The sequence below is a fragment of the Trematomus bernacchii genome, unplaced genomic scaffold, assembly GCF_902827165.1.
Source record: "Trematomus bernacchii unplaced genomic scaffold, fTreBer1.1, whole genome shotgun sequence".
Lineage (NCBI taxonomy): Eukaryota > Metazoa > Chordata > Actinopteri > Perciformes > Nototheniidae > Trematomus > Trematomus bernacchii.
The window spans coordinates 8,707,452-8,725,362 of NW_022987689.1; the positions used below are offsets into that span (position 1 = coordinate 8,707,452).

The 17,911-nt window shown below is 40.4% G+C and overlaps 1 protein-coding gene across 1 annotated transcript; it reads right to left on the reverse strand.

Moving 5' to 3' along the window:
- Nucleotides 1-169: 169 nt before the first annotated feature.
- Nucleotides 170-2,667, reverse strand: ptger4c (prostaglandin E receptor 4 (subtype EP4) c). Its single transcript, XM_034137957.1, has 2 exons — nucleotides 1,679-2,667; nucleotides 170-1,556 (listed from the first exon to the last, which is right to left on the reverse strand). The coding sequence occupies exons 1-2, from the start codon at nucleotides 2,519-2,521 to the stop codon at nucleotides 960-962; spliced, it is 1,440 nt and encodes a 479-aa protein (XP_033993848.1). The 5' UTR covers nucleotides 2,522-2,667; the 3' UTR covers nucleotides 170-959.
- Nucleotides 2,668-17,911: the final 15,244 nt, after the last annotated feature.

Sequence of the window (17,911 nt, forward strand, 5' to 3'; positions counted from 1 at the left end):
TAACATGTGAACCTGTTGTCTGGAGTTAGACCTGAAATAAGTCTCTCTCCTGCCATCTGTCTGTTCAACTGTGAATGTTTGAGCAGCTGATTTCTTGTTGGTAAAACAGAGGAAGAGGAAGAGGAAGAGGAAGACCTCGGCAGTATGCTTTCTTCTTTATTTCCCTGCACAGACCCACCAACACATCCAGCAAACACCACAGGTCATACAGCTCACAGCAACAATATTTGTTTTTAAAAGGTGACATGTTAACATTTGCAGATATCAAAACATTATGTGCAATATAAAACAAGATTGAAAATGTCTACATTCAATTTTCTCTTCATCATGCAACACAGGTAGAGTAAATTAGCAGCATTTCGATACAAAAAAGTCAAATCAAGTGTAACAACAATACATAATGAATAAACATGTATTGCAAATGGCACATATTGATTAATAGTGTGTAAAACTCTCAGAGTGTAAGAACATTTTTACCCATAGGGTATAATTATAGATTGTTTACATTTCCATATTTGGAAATTGCAACAATTGGCAGTGTACTTTTAGCAGAATTTGTAAAACTGTGAATCATTTTCAGCTAAAAGTTTAGCTATAGGTTAAGTTAAAATAGTAAGCACCCATAGACCATAGTAAGCCCAAAAATGCCATCCCATCTGTGACACCTTGCCCCTGAAATATTCTCCAGTTTCACTGTGGACACAAGGCAGTGTGTTTTTCTGGACCTTTTCTGACTGAAGACATGTTTTAGTTGATATGAAGAAGATGTAAATGCACATCAACTATTGTACTTTTTTCAGATCCTGAAGTGATCTCATTGTCTGGATTTTTCCACTGGCAGCATCATTTTTCTCACAGTTTAATTCAAATGAACCAGTTTGCTATGCACATGAAGCACCTACCCACATAGGAACATTACACTGGTGTTGGCACTTGGCAGTTGAATTACCAAGTGTTCATCAAAGGCATTTCGCTGACTGGCATGAACTCGGTGTGCTAAACGTGCAGGTGACAATGTCCACCTTTCTCACGTGCGCAGAAAGGGGCGGAGTCGCGCTGCCTCGTGAAGACTCCTTGACCTCCACTTCCTGTTTGGAGCCGGTTGCTTCTTCCTCATCACACCCAAGGATCGCCGTGCTCTCCACGCTGAACGGGTGAAAGTTGACCCGGGCGGTGTCGTACTCCCATGCTTGTCTCATGGCGAAGTCTGTGAAAGATTTATGATTGATGGACACACGTGCTTCCACATCGTTCCTGAAGCTGGCTGTGCGTAATGACGCGTAACTGGTATCATCGCTGTTTAGAGACGGAGGGGAGTGTTGACCTCCCACCCAGCCGATGTTGTCCCCACGAATGTCTTTAGTGTGCGACACTGTCCTCTTTAGCTTCTCGCAGCCCTTCAGCAGCAGGTTCTTCCGGCACAAAATATACACCCAGGGGTCTAATATGGGGTTGAATGAGGCGAAGCGGATGGCCAGCAGGTCGCTCCGGTAGTCAGGCCTCCCCCCAGCAGAGATGTAGGCAGGGTCGTAAAGCTGGTTCACGAAGATCCGCACCTGTCAGATAAAAAATTGTTCGAAAAAGGGTTTAATCACACAAAATAAAAAGCATAACTAAATGCAACAAAACTTTAACAAAAATACAGGGTCAAATAAAGTAACATTAAAGTTGTCCTTACCACTAAAGGGATGGAGCAGACCAGGAACACGATGGTCATGAAGATCATCAGCCAGAACATCTGGATCTCCGCGGCCGAGGTGACCGAGGGCAGCCGGGGGAAGCGGCGACGTGACCCCCTCTGCTCACAAGAGGTCCTCTGGTTCATCCCCACCAGCGATTTGCACACGGCCAAATTACACAAAAGTGTCACTGCGATCAGCACCACCATCACTCCGCCGTACAGAAAGGAGTAGCATGCTCCGAGTGAGTCCGTCGCCCTCCAGTCCAGAAAGCACCAAGTCCCGGGAAAGTGCCTGACGTGCTGCCCGAAGCCAAAGCTGGGCATAATGCACAGCACAATGTTAGCCAGGTAGGCGGCCAGGAGTGCAAAGCGCGCCATGGTCCGGTCTATGTGCTGGGAGTAGAAATACGCATGGTTTATGGCCAAGTATCGCTCCACAGCCATGGCGCACAGGATGGACATCCCGGCAGAGCCGAAGAAGAGCATGGAGAAGGAGAAAAAGTGGCACAGTAGCACTCCTCCCGGCCAGCGGTTGGCCACATATGTGGCGATCACCACGGGGCTGGTGAAGCATGTTCCCAGCAGGTCCGTGATGGCCATCCCGCACACCAGAGTGTAGAAAGTGGTCTCTTTCTGCTCCTTTTTGGAGATGCACAGCACGACTATGGCGATGAGGTTTCCCAGGACTCCCACGGCGAACATGGTGGCTGAAGTGACCAGAGACTTGGACTCCAGCCGGAGCGCAGGGAAAGCACTTTGGTTGTGGCTGAGAGCGAGAGGAGGCAAAGGCGCAGAAACATTCGTGTCCAAATCTCCAAAGGCAAGTGTGTCGTTGATCATTATTAAAACCAACACTACACAGAGGTACAGTGAAATTAACTTTCCGCGTTGTTTAGAAAACTTGCTCTGGAAATAAAGTCAAAATAAATCCTTAACTGTAACATGACATCCTGAAGTTTTCTCTTTCAGACGGAGCATGCAGTGCATTGCTTTGGACTGCTTGTTCTGTTCAGGTTCCAGCAGTGTGTTTGTCTCGCGATGCGCCCCTATGAAGGTGTGCCTGCTGTGTTTACACCGCTCGGTGCTGCTGGCATTTAAGCTGTGTGCTGATGTCAGGAGAATGACGTGCGCGATGTGAGCTCAGCGACCAGGGTTCCCAGGAACACATTTCTGCAGGCAAGAATCCATACTCCTTACTTGTTATTGCTCACTATTTATCAGCCTGAGAGGTCAAGTGCCAGCAGCTTTACACACAACGGAACAAACATATTCAATTCTGATGGCATGTCATACCATCACTCAAACACCTGCTTTTGTTGATTAATTTTAGGATTAAAAAACACCATAACCTGCCTTAATTTGCTTTATATTTTCTCTACATGAAACAACTATTATACAAACTACAATATCTATTTTGGTGATAACACATTTAGAGTGTCCCCACGCCCTAATGAGGTAATATACAAGTACATGTGAGATACACAATATTATAAGAACCTATGTGTTTTAATTTGAAAAATAAATAATCTGTGAAACCATATAAGGTGCAGAAATAGTATAAAGATATAATGTCATAAAACTTCAGCACCATGGTCAGCGCCTTAAATGCAATCAGCACCACACTCAGAGATAGTCATCACTCCGCTGCTGTTTAACCCCGCACTAAGGATGTAACCCTTTATTGATCACTGTGTGCCTAATGAGGTTGAAATCGATGGCACAACAAAGACCACTGCTTAAAAACACATACAGTTCTGCATGATTGTATCAGAAAATGTTACTAAAGAACTGACAAATTTGGTGCACATGATGAAAAAGAGCTTATAAAGTCTTGTTGTTTTTAAGCAGTACAATCCTTGAGCTCTATCTGACTTGTTTTGACTTCCGGTTATTTGTCTCATGCATGCAACCTTTTTTCAGACGAAACAGTATCAGTGTGCCTTAGAGAAGGAATCACTATCAACTCAATTGTGAGTTGCTTATTCCCCTCAAGCCTTTTCAGATAAATCAATCTTAGCTAAGCAGAGCACATGTCGTGTTTGAATTTAAAAGCTCCTTTTGATGAGTCTGTGGAGGTTTCTGTACGCTTATTCTTTACTGAACATCCCCCCACTGAACAAAACACTGCTGACATACACTATACACTGAAAGCTCTAATGAGGACAAACACTACAACCGACGTCAATATAGAACCATGCTTTCTTTTCACTGTCGGAAGTGTTTTGAGTTTTACAATGAATGAACCTCAGATCCAGCTGATGTATTTTTGCACCTGCCGTTTTGCTTAATTTAAAATGAGTGTGAATCACTGATGAATATGTCCCTGGGATGTTATTGTAAACCAACAAGAGTATTATCCTGGATCTTGATTACAACATGCAAGTTACATGTTAGACTTTATTATTGAAATACTGTACTGTGTAATCAGACATACAGTAGTTTGGATTAAATCGGCTACAGATGGTTATACGGATTATAAAATTACAATTTTGCTCTTCTCTAAATAGACTATTCTCCATCAAAACCTTTTAACTACACCAATGAATTAACAATGTGCCCTGCTCTTGAAAGCTATATACTCCATGATTTCAGAACACGATGACTTGCATCATCTTCGGGACTATTCTCCATCGTAACCTTTTTGAAATGCACTACAGGGTAGTACCTAAAAGAATTACCCTAGATTTGCCAAACCGCATGAAAACTTTTATGAGACTTGCTCCCCAACGACTTATCATAACCTTTGCCATTGGAGGTCAGTGCCTCTCTTTAATAATTTGAGCTCTATTCCTATTTTTATCAATCTTGCATGAGTTTTTTGCTTACCTTTTAACACCACCACACCACAGGGGGGTTTCTGGTACTCGTTGATATCTGGCTCAATCATCATTTTCTCCTATAGGTTTTTTCATGGGCTTTATACTGTTCTCCTCCTTATTTCCTTTGGAGTTTGTTTAATAAATTATACATTTTAAATATGCTCATATACATTCAATTTAATGAGTAATCATAATGAATAATTCAGAAGTTGAAATCACTCTTTCCTATGCGGTGCGCTATAGTGCATCTCCTCTGTAAAACTGGTTCTCTACCAACTGTACCTTCTGAACCTTGAGACTTCTCCTGCTATGCTTCTTCAGCGCTGAGTGATCTGTCAACCAGGGGCTCATTTTGTTCCGATTGAAAAAGCACAATTATTGTGAAATACACCTCCGATGTGCTGTGAAAAGCTGGCCTCAGGTGTCTTGATAGCACAACCATAGCCCTAATTCATATTCATAAGAATCGAGTCACTGAACTGGAACACGTCGGCAAGTTTTGCTATAAGGTTTGGTTTATGATGATTTTGAATAATATAGTAAAATGACTCAATGCAGACAAATTGCGATGTACCGAAGCCTATATATATATATGACCTTATATCATTATATAACTCTAGTATTTCACCTTTCTAGTTGCTGGAGGAGACACTATTGTTTTAACTGTTTTAATAAGGTTGGGTACTTTAAAATATAAAGGTACATTATAATTCTATATCATCGTATCATATATGTAATTTTAACTGACATGTATTATGGTTGAGTAAAAAGTGCAATATTAACCTATGACAATAAAAGTAGCATGTAGTGGGTGTGCTCAAGTAAAGTAAAAGCACCTCAAAATTGAGTAAATGTCTTTTGGTTCATTCCACCCCTGTATCTTCAAGGGTGGAAAAAATGTATCTTCTATCAAACTAAGACAAAGCCCATGTCTTAAACGTTCATGTGCTTTAGGAACAAATCATATAAAGCATATACTGTACAATGTTACCTGCATAGCATAACATAAAGTCAATCAATTAAGAAATAGTCAGTATATCCTATTCACACACACATATGAACACATACACACACATACATACACACACACTCTTAGTAGCAGCAGCAGCAGCAGCAGATAATCTAATCTTTGAAAATGAAAGAATTCATCATATAAAATGAGAAAAATGTCTCTCTATTGGTGGACGTTGCTGGATGTTGTGGCTCTCTATCTCTGTCTGTGTAAGTGGGTTCTTCTCCTCCTCTCATGGACACATGCCTCCTGGGAGTGTATGTCTGTGTGTGTGTGTGTGTGTGTGTGTGTGTGTGTGTGTGTGTGTGTGTGTGTGTGTGTGTGTGTGTGTGTGTGTGTGTGTGTGTGTGTGTGTGTGTGTGTGTGTGTGTGTGTGTGTGTCTGTGTGTGTGTGTGTGTCTGTGTGTGTGCGCGGGTTTTACCTTGCCTCTGTGCCGTAATAACCCGAAGCTTTCATACGTCAGCGTCTGTGATGCCCACACAAAGAAATACACTCTTTCACTCTCCACAACCACAACCTGAGGGACTCATGGCCGCCCACACTGAGCAGAGTGGAGAGGGTTTAATAAAGTTTCCTTCGGTGTGTGCGTGGTTATATATACGTAAATGTGTCATTGGGCTACTCGCCTGGCACATACGATCTTTGGGGATTCCCCTTTCAAATGACAGTACTTTAATCTATTTTCAGGCCCTTAATCAAGTGTCCTTGTAGGGTATGTGCAGTCTGGGAGGATGCTGGGAAATTGATACACACACATTTATTAGGCTGGCTGTAAGGGGAGATATAGGTGATTTATTCTAGAAACCACACTGCCTGGTTTGAATGGTTTAAGTTGGCCTCTCAGTTCTCACCAAGCAATGACGCTCAAGCTTTTGAAGATTGTCACTGCTTATTACGTGTATCTCACTATAATCGATCTTCTCTGTTGAGGGAAATCAATATGCAAGTGAGGTATTGATCCGCATGTGATGTGTTCGGAATCAAAAAGTCAAAGCTTATTATTTTGGCCTGACTGTTGACATATATAACTAGCAATTATTTGTTTCAAATTAATTTGATCATACAGTATGTGACCTGTTATTTAAGTTGGAACGCAATTTTTTTGAGCTGTGACCTTTTCAACTAGTTATTAATAATAAAAAAAACAATAGCTCTCTGTTTGTATTGGTTCAAAAACATCTTTACCTTATTTTTTCAGTTCATCCGTTTTGAAGGCCGGTATAAAAAAATAGTTAAACATTAGGGGAAATGCTCTTATTTGCTCTCTTGGCGCAAGGGAGGGTTGTTAGACCCCACTCTCATGTTTGTACAGTAAATATTAAGCAACAGCCAGGAGACGGTTAGCTTAGCTTAGCATAGCATAAAGACTGGAAACAAGACAACAGCTGGCTCTGTCCAACATTTTCGGTATAACTTCGGTTCATTCCTTAAAAAAACAAGGAAAAAATATACCAAGATTGTTAGAAATGTGCGCTTGTTTCTAAGATATCATTTCATAAATAATGAGATTCACATTTTTTTTAACACATTAATTAAATTAAAAAAGGTACTCTTTTTATAATTAACAGTACAGCTGCAGTGGTCCCATCAATTCTATACCAAGGCCATTTGGCTAAAAGTCAGTTATTCAAACCACCTACAGAAAGAAAATGAGTTGTTGAAATCTCAAACATTTGATATTTTAATATACTTTACAGCCTTGTCAAAAGAACAATAAGATAATTATAAGTATTCAAAATCCCTTTTTCTTTCTCTAAAGAGAGTCAGACAAACCCACCCACAGGTGCCAACACTTGTTGCTTTGCATGACGGACCTGCAGTTAGTCACAACGTTGAATAGGTCTAGGTGCGAAAAATGTGTTGCTTTCCTCTGACGTAGCTGAGCCCTGGGATGGTCTCATTAAGATGCTAATTTATTCTGTCAATGATATTAGCCTCCAGTTCACAAGCAATAAGGAATGTAGTAATAACAAGAGGTGCTTAAAATAGTTAATAATGAGAAAGAGAGAGATAGAAGACAGGTGAAATGAGCTATAGCCTCTTTGTTTCCCCATTTAGCTCACACTCTTGCTCCCGAGGGGTTCATAGAGACGCCGAGTTTCCTTCCTGGGCGAAATGAAAGACTGAGATGAGTTGATGGCTATATGTTAGTGACGTCTGCAACAACTGCTGTAATTTGATGGTGATGCTTTACTGTCTTTATGCCGTCATGCCACTCCGTTCTGGCGGGGGCACGGACCGCTGCGATGTCATCATCCAGCTTTATCCGATTTTTCTTCCTCCACCATCACTGCCTCTCCACACAGGCGTCCAATCACAGTGCTGCTCCTGCTGCAGCCTACCAAGCTCATTACACCAGGAGCTGAGGCTCATTTACTGTCGCTGCACTACTCCATGGTAATTCTTCTTCTGCTCCTTGGGTCCTCTCTTTTCCCTGTCCTCTAATTAAGTCTTTGGATGTCCATTTTTACTTTATTTTTCCTTTTATTTTAATATTCCACATTTGTAGTAAGGTGAAAGTATTCTTTATTGTGTTTTATTGTCGGCTTTCTACTATAGCTGTTGGTTTTTCAGTACATGTACGTCAACAGTGTGGTCTGTTGTACATTAGATGGCTGTGATGGACCTCAGGGGGGCCACACACATCTGTTCCTCCCACACACAAAAACACAGATGTGCTCGAAGAAAACAATGTTACTTGGAAGTTCATTTGTCATGTTGTTTAAAGGTCCCATGTCATGGCCATTTCCACTGATCATAATTCCATTGTTGAGGTATACTAGAATAGATTTATATTGTGCAATTTTCCAAACTCACATTGGTTTCTCATACAGCATCTCTGTAAACTACGTGTATTCACTGAATTTCACTCTCTGCCTTTAACGGCTCGTTGTAGCTCCAATAGCTCCAGCCCCCACCCTCCCTGTGAGCACAGTGTGCTCTGATTGGTCGGGACGTTGTGAATCGCGCTGAGCTCCGTGGAGGTGTTGTTTCCTTGTTTAGGATACACAGCGAAACACAGCCAAACTCATCCTGAGCACACACAAAGTCACAGCCGAAGTAAAAACAATAAGTGTGGCTTGATATTGAGTAAGAAAAAGGTTGATAAACGTTGTGAGAATGGGTCTGCAGAGAGAATTTTGATCCCAACTGTCTGTTATCAGCCTGCAGCCAGGGAGGAGAAATCAGCAGAGCTCCCGCTCCCTGCACACAGATGTGTGTGTGTGAGGAAGTCCGTGGATTGGTCAATTTGGACCAATCAGCGGGGGCTTAACGTAACGGCTCCGCGGACGTAACGTAACGGCTCCACGGATTGGTCCATTTCGTTCCGGGTACGGCTTGACATCATGCCGTACCCGGAACGAAATGGAAGAATCAAATGGACAATGACGTATCTCCAACGAGGCGTTTTGGGGAGGTATTTTCTGTGTTAGAGTTTTACTCGCTACAGGGTGTACTTTGAGGGTTTTGACTCTGCACACCGTTTACATGCATAAAAACCTTCATAACACACAAGGGGACGGGTAATAACCGGGAAAGCATGACATGGGCCCTTTAAATGCTTACATCCCACACATGCAGCTACATGTCAGCTCAGGTCAACTGCATGTTTTCAACTCAACTGTATATGTGTGAGTCCCACACATCTCCATCTTACAGAGTGTTAGGGGACCTGGAGCGCACAGTGCCATATTAGTGGTGAACTTACCTCTGCGCTGTTTGAGGCGTGTCTAAGTGAATTTAAATGTATATGGTACGTCTGATAGATTATTCTTGAATTGTCTGGAATGATAAAAACACACCAAACCTTAAAAGATGTGTGGAGGGGGGAAGTTAAGCAGTATTTTGGAGAGTGGTGGGTAATTTCTATTACAAGTTTTGTGTCTGAGTGCTTGTGCTCTTATATTTATGATATGAGAAACTTTATCACTTTCCTTCTCATTTAGAGGAGATCCCCCCCCCCCCCCATTCCCTCTATCCTTTTCCCTCTCTGTAGAGGAGATAGCTGGCTGCTCGCTGTAGCCATCAGTGCTAATGGTCCTCCATGCTGTGTGTTTACTGAGACACTCATAAAATACAACCAAAAAATACAACATTATATACAAATACACACATGCTCTCTACTGATAGACCTGTGCCAAGTTTTTGAATAACAGATGTTTAATATGTCGGTGCAGCATGCAAGTCTACTTAGTGCCTTTATTTCTATTGGGAGTAATGCTGTGAAAGTGCTCATCTGGGGTGTGTAAGTGTGTGAGGAAGTTGGTGTGAGCGCATCAATTCAAACACACTACCAGAGTTTTGGGGTTTAATTTCAAATCCTTATTACATTTTAATGTTTGTCATCTGTTACACTGTGTGTGTTAACGTAGAGGAGTGTCATATTGATTCACAGCTGCCTCAACAGCAAGGATGAGTCATCCTGTTTATCAATGGTGGGCTTATAGTTTTCATTTCAGACTTAGACTGCACCTGATGAGTTTACACGATAACACCTTGGAATGGAGGATACATCGACGGGTGAAATAAGCTGGTGCAGTGTTTGGCTGACATTTGAACCACTCTGTATCTGCCTTTATGCAATAATCCTTAATATCCGCCGTGTTCCCTTAAGGTTTGCTTGTGAAGAATTGAAAAATGAGCTGCTGTGTTACCAGTGATTTTAATTTAGATTGGCAAGTGATAGTGTAAGACAGTGGAGTGATGTGTCAGTGTTCAGTTGTCTTATTGTTGCTGCACATGGCCACAGGCGCTAACATTAAGCTGAGATAAGTTAAAACCTCAGTAAGGCTGCTTTGTATACCTCAACATCTAATTTTCTCTGCAGTACAGTTTAAAGTGCTTTATAAATAAAGTACAGGCAATAAATACAATATAGAAAAACTAAAACTGACTGCAGCTTTTCCCTCTCATACCTGCTCACTCATTATTATTATTATCAGTCATATCACCTTGCTATTCCCAAATGACATTAAATACTACCTCCACAGTCTAGTCTGCAATTCTAAAGCATCGTAACTGTAATGTAAATAATATCCTGGTTCCTTAGTGTATCAGTTTCACAAGTGAGCCTGTAGGACGAAAAGATCAAATTATCCACACAATTTTTGACAAGTTTAATGAAACTAGAAGGTTTAATAAAACTAAAGTCTGCCACATGAGGGATAGATTTCATATCGCTACAGTATAGCAAATGAGAAAAGTCACATAATCTTTCATTGTGTGCGATGGAAACAATATCATTTTATTTTAGACTCTATGAAGGTAATTGCTACACACACATCGACAATAGGTTAGGTGACACAGTCAGTGTGTGGTGTGTCGGCATTGCAAGGTACAACACCCAATGTCTATTAACAACCAGAATGCAAAGCTGGAGGGAACAAGAGTTGAACTTTGGAACAAAGGTTCAGCGATTGTTAGCTCCGTTTGTGTGTGTGTGTGTGTGTGTGTGTGTGTGTGTGTGTGTGTGTGTGTGTGTGTGTGTGTGTGTGTGTGTGTGTCTACCAAATATAGCATTGTCACTGTGAGCATGTAAGTATGGCAGCACCATTTACCAAACATTACTTGTGTTGTCCCATCAATAGGCCCATCAATATTGTTTAAAACAGTAAACTTAAGTGTAAATCTTAATTTGATTATTAAGAATACGGGATGATTGTGTGTGTGTGTGTGTGTGTGTGTGTGTGTGTGTGTGTGTGTGTGTGTGTGTTCACCCTGGATTTAACATTAACTGTACAACATGCTGAGTTAAATATGTCTCAAGTCATCGTCCTTCAAAATCAAAGGAGTACATTTACAACATTTAAATGAAATCCATTACTGACTATGTAGCAATTTATATTTTTGTGATCAAGCACTGCTACAGTTTTATTTTATTTATTTATTTATTTTTACTTTATTATTTGCCCCTTTTGTTTGTTTGTTTGTTTGTTTGTTTGTTCACCATGTAAAGCAGCCTTGGGCCCCTTGAAAGGCGCTATACAAATTGCATCTTTTATTATTATTATTATTACAGTGTAATTCCCTCACACACTGCTGTCATGTTTATGGACTTTTGTAACTTTACTAGTGCATTTGTTGCTGTTCCATTACTTATGATGTCATGATGCATCTTTGTGTTTCCTGTTTATTTGGAAAAGGCTCTCTCCCTCTGTGTCACGTCTGTTTCATTTCATGACTTTATGTTTTCCCTGGTTTTTGTGATTGGATTCTATCCACCAGTGTTCATCACCTGCTGGCCCTGTGTTTTCCACTGCCCTCTCCAACTGTGTCTTGTCAGTGTGATGAGTCCTGTGAGTATGTATGCCTGCCTGAGTTTTCTGTCTGTTCACCCTCAGTGTTCCTGTTGCCCTTGTTCCTCATGCCTTCTCCGGTTTGTTTCTGGTTAGTTTTGCTTTTATTGTCTTTGTATTCTTTGACCTTGCCTAGCGCCTCTGTTTTTGTGTTTATCAGATTTTTTTCGTTATCAGCTTTATTTTATTTAAAGCTTGTTTTCTCTCCTTTATACCTGCCTGCTTCGTGTCTTTGAGTTTGGGTCTGACTTCCTGCCAAAATATGTGACTTTGAGACACCACTTTGAGAAAACAGCCAAGCATCCAGCAACACAAATCAAAGCAAGCCAATAAAACTATTAGGGATTGTTTGCCAAAAGACTACTGGGGAATGGACTTCGGTGTCAATCTTTTTATCTAACTCTCAGAAAGAAGTCCTTGGTACAGCATTAACAGAAGTAAGTCGTTGGAGCGAGAAGGATTTAGCTGACCTATACTAAAATAATCGACTCTATTGCACAGATATTATTTGTACACCTTAACTTTTCGGTAGATACAGAACTGAATCATGAGGGTATTACACAGATTTCCTCTTTTAAAGGAGGGATGTGAGCTGAATCCCTTTTACTGGCAATTAAAAACCGTTTGAGACACTGTTAACGAGAGCATATCAACAGAGAGAGGTTATGGTGTCACAGGCAAACTAATTAATTGATACAAGAATAAGTTGCTTATCTGTCATCATTATCCTCACTGCCAAGGAGCCTTTCCACTCCACTAATTGAAACATTTGAACTGTGAAATCATCAGAGACCCAAACCACAGATGATGCTACTGTTGGGTAACTATTGACTTCCTTTTTCTCTGAGCTGGTGTTTCAATCGCCCCCTCCCCATATCAGAGTCATTAAAACAGATTTGTTTGGCCTATATTTTCCTGAGAATCTTTTTGACTTATTTATAATTGTTCTCCAATGAGAAGTGAGAGAAAACTCAACTCATTACTGCAGACAGACTGTCAGCTCTCTGGCAGCACCTGACGCCTTACTGGCTGCTAAACATTTGATATGACTTTTAACTGTCACAACACTTCAGAGGTTAGATAAACTGATCTGAAGTCACAGTGTGAAAGATGAACTTGCTTTCAATATGAGAGAACTGAGCTGGTTTTGAAATGTATTCTCAAAATGTAAATCACTGCTAAGACCTTATTTACTGCTATTAAGTAGCTTCTGGTGTTTCTCGGTCATCAGCACTTTGAAATTATGCTGCAGATGTGTGTGTTGAGCCCTGCAAGCATAGATTGCCAAATGAAAATAGCAGGCACTGTAGATGTAGCGTTTCCATGGCGATGGTCTAATGGTTTGCTGAAAATATAAATAAAAGGGGCCCTATTATCGTCATCTTCAGGTTTCATAATTGTATTTCGTGCCTCAAGTGTGACATGTGTACATGCTTTAATATTCAAAAAGCTCTTTATTTTCCTCATACCTATTTACCTCTTTTTACCCTTTGTCTGAAACCAGAACCCAGTCTGCTCTGATTGGTTAGCTGGCCGGTTCTGTTGTTCAGCTTAGAATATATAATATATATAATATGAGCATTATACAGCTTTTATTTTTGACCTTGGAAACACCAGTTTGACGCAAACATATTAACTGAAGGTCACTTTAATCCCGTTTTCTACTAGCTAGGAAGGCTAGGCTAAGGCTACACTTTTCAAAAAAAGGACTACGGTTAAATCTGAATCCAAACTGGAGATACAATGCTTTTATAGGACAAACGGGAAAACATAAACACGTTTACTGTATCATGGTGAATATAAGCTTTACATTCACATGCTTTCTACAAAGACGGGTTAACTATATATTCTTTGCTCATATATTTGTATTATTAACTTACAATTTGAACCTCCTGGAGCAGCCTCATTGGCGTTTCATCATTAATAAGTAGCCTCTCTACAGCGTCTCCCACCAGGCTCTCTCTGTCTGTCTGTCAGTGTGATGTTTTCCATGGCAGCACTTTAAGGCCTGGCACACCTGGCTCTCTGCAGGGAGAAGCCTGGTGTCACTGTGACAGAAGCATTGCGCTCAATTATGACTCTCAGGAGGGGTTTTCCTCACTGCCAACCGGTGCAGAATAAGCTGTCAGTTCGAAGTATTTTTCTGAGACCTGAGAAGAATAACAATAAGGGTGGAAGTGACCAACCTGTCACATCAGAAGCTGCAAATGTCGGCTGTCCCAAAAGGCAGAGATCATCTTTTTTTTATTATGTGAACCAGAAAAAACCCAATAAATCTATTTGCTGCTTCTCACTGATGAATGTTCAAACTCAGGATCCTCTGCTGCTCAGGGAATTGATACAGCGAGTAGCGCTTGAGGTGAAATCTGAGAGAACAAATATATGACTTTCTTTTCTTTTATCTTAAAAAAAGTATGTTCAAAGTTATCCAGTTATCCACTAAATTTAACTAAACATCGGACAAACATTACTATGACATTTTCTAGAATTAATTAATGTTACCTTAACCTTAACCATTCCTTTTAATCAGGGGAGTAAACATCGTGCCCTGTCTGTGACAACGGGGCTGCTAGGTCAACAATAAAAATGTTGTCCTTCAGTAGTGCAATTTCAAAGCTTTGTGTAAGACATGTATAATCCCCCACACTGCTTTGCACCAGAAGACAATATTAATACCTGTCTGGCTCTGTGGCTTTATATTGGCACAGGGGATGTAGCAGCTTACCTTGGTGGTACCTTGGTTTATATTTACTGTACGTCTGTAACTGTGCTTTTTGATGGCTCAATGTTGGACAAAGATGATCCTTGTTGTCATGTATAGGCGTGTGTGAGATTGGAGTTTTTCTTCAAAAATACAGAGCGTTTATCAAAGTCTTCTACTTATATTTTTTTGTTCTCATGATGAAGTGACCTTTCGTCCTTAATATCTCCATTCATCCTAATTTACCGTACAGGCTTTCCAAGATACATCCCTTCCCTCAGAGGCTCTAATTGCCAGGGCTGGTCTGCGATGGAAGTAAAGGATTGGGTTATTACTGTACAGGGCCCAATGTCACATTCTGCTTTTGCATACTCAACTATAACAGGGTGAGTCATGAGCCATATTCTTCCTGTTCTGAAATAATGAGCCATTATTATAATCAGATCTCCTATCAGGCACTACTGTATATGCTTCTATATGGCATATATTATCATGCAGGAGAAAGTGTTGCTACTCAATAGACTTAATGAAATGTATTTTGGCTGGTGCTCTGTTCTTTGCTATGGTCTAGGGGAGCAGCATCGGAGAAGACTCAATAAGGCTGGCTACGTCATCGGCTGCAAACCAGGCACTATTTTGCACCACAGGCCATAAGACTGCTACAAACCTGAGCTCTGTTAAGTGCCTCGATAAACATTCATCTGTTCGTCATCTTGCAATCTACTTATTTATCTAAATAAAGCTTTGTTGGGTAAACTCCCGTATTATATCTGCTCTCTGATAACACAGAGTTGCAAGCAGCTATTGTCTGATATTGCATGATGTAGTATTGTTAGATGTGCCAAGAGCAAGGACTGTCTTAGGTAAGACAGCTTTTATGTGTGCAGCTCCACTTGCTTGGAACAATCTTCAGCAAGAATTGAAACTGAGCAATCTCATTCCTCTGCATGTTTTTAAAGCGAGGCTAAATGAAATGCTCGTTGATACTATGGGTACTTGTAAATGTCTATAACTATGCAAATGTATCCTGTAAATATAATGTATGATGTCCTTTATTGTTTTATGTTTCATGTGGAACCTATATGCTGCAGGTCTCCCTTGAAAAAGAGATCCTTGATCTCAATGGGACCAATCTGGTTAAATAAAGGTTTGAAATGAAATGAAATGAAATAGTTATCACCGCAATACACTGTATTTAATTTCGTCTTAATGTACAATATTTAACTTCACATTCTGTTCTTGTATATATCATATTCTATTTACATGTACTGTATAGACTTCATGCACTCTATATGTTGCATCGTTGGAGGAGCTCGGGTCATAAGACTTTCATTGCCATTTCTACACTGTAGCTTATGTGCATATGACAATAAAACCTTTGAATCTTGAATCTTTGAATCTTGTGGGGGAGTGGAGGACCCTAAACAAAATGGTTATCTATTATTGATAATCCTGACCACCAGCTGCTGGACAGACAGGGAGGACGTTGTCATGCAGACCAATTCAGGAAATCATTCCTGCCAACAGCAAAGTCCCTCTGTAACAGCTCAACTAGAGCTAGCAGAGAAACATGCAGTCGTTCTTTTAGTTGATCTATATCAATAACCCTAAACAATGTGCACATACTGTACTCGACTAACTCACAAATATTCAAATAAAAACAACAAGTACTTTGTAATACTATAGTACCCTTTGTTTCTGTTGTTTCAGTAGAGTGGTCTATTAGTATTCTAATGTGCTCTGTTTATTTTATATAGTGTATTCCTTAGATACCCCCAATAATCCACTTCTTCTCACTCAAACCAAGAGATTCAATTACCTTTACAAAGCTTGAATAAGGAGGAAGTATTTCTTGTTCTGAAACCAGAGATAAGATTGGATCACTCACATGGAGTGAGTCATGAGAGGATGGACTTACTCATTTGATTTAATTAAGAATGTCTTTTATCTATTTGCCCTCTATTGGAACATCAAGTTGTTGCTGAGCTATGCAACAGTTGGTTTACAACTCGTTATTCCCCAGCCTATCCCTCTTCATAAATAATTCAAAATGAATCAGCCAGACGGAGAATACATTACTTGGTTTGCTGCTGCTATTTCTCAATTTAAGGTACATATTGAAGAGCGCAATATAATTAGCTACTGTACTGTGAAGCAGCTCTGCAGACATTAGTCAGGGTGTGTGTGTGGTGTGTGTGTGTGTGTGTGTGTGTGTGTGTGTGTGTGTGTGTGTGTGTGTGTGTGTGTGTGTGTGTGTGTGTGTGTGTGTGTGTGTGTGTGTGTGTGTGTGTGTGTGTGTGTGTGTGCTGGGGTGGATGGTTAGGAAGATGTGCCCTTTGCTTTGAAAGGGTACAAGTGTGTTTCGGTCTGTAGTGCTTCTGGCAAAGGCATCGTGAGAAGTAATAAGGGAATGAAAGATGTAAGCAAAGAAGGGACAAAAATGAAATAATGATTTATAAAGATCATATGATACCATTTCCTCACCTATGCTCTTTGTTTTAGGACCAGAATGAAACCTTCATTAGCTTCATAAACGTATGTCATATGGACCAGCAGAGTGAGCATGAGACAGCTCTGTAGCCTGTAATTGATGTTATGTCACATAACCAAAGTAGGCGCACTTATATTAACCTTAACAATGATCCTTTTCCTGAAACCTAATGGGGTAGTTTTGGTGCCTTTACTGAATGAGCACAACAACAACAACACTCACAACACTCAGCAGTAGGCTACACATGTATCTGCAGTCATTGTTATTTGCATTATATAGTGATTTCCAAGCATTTCTCTCAGGGCACCAACATTCACTCTTTTTCCACCTAATTATGAGATTGTTAAAGGTCAGGTGAAAATCGTACTCCTGAGTAATATGGCTAACTAAAGAAATACAAAATGTTTCCTAATGCATATTACTGCTAAGAGGCTCCCGTGGCTCTGAACATGGTCTTCTTAGTATTTAATGCTTTCAATGAACCCTTCCTGTAATGCATTAGATGGATCTTTTCATTTTCACATTATTCTGGGAAATCGTGTTTATCTGGAAAAAGTTAAGTTGTTGTGGTTTCAATAAAGCCATGTGATGTGTTGTGCTCATACATACCGCATGGGCCGCAGTATCTGCAGTAACATCAGAGGCGTATGTTTACTATAAATGTGCTGTCAAATGTAAACCCACATCTTGTGATCCGCGGCCCGTATCCGAACAAACCAGCTCGGATTACAACTCAAATGTTAACCAATTTAACTGTTGACAAGTACGGCCTCATGAAGAGTGTGTTGTTTTTAATTAATAATCGGAATCCTGATCATGGTCAAGAAGACGTAATGCTTAAACTCATTTTAATCCAAAGGAAAGTTTATAGCTTGAAGGTCTGCTTTGGAAAAACACTAATCAACATTTT

What these genes read in the sequence shown, in the direction of transcription:
- ptger4c (XM_034137957.1), bottom strand. Translation starts at nt 2,521, where the DNA reads ATGATCAACGACACACTTGCCTTTGGAGATTTGGACACGAATGTTTCT. An exon ending in TCTGCTCCATCCCTTTAGTG is followed by an intron (nt 1,557 to 1,678) that starts GTAAGGACAACT and finishes TTTATCTGACAG; the next exon opens with GTGCGGATCTTCGTGAACCA.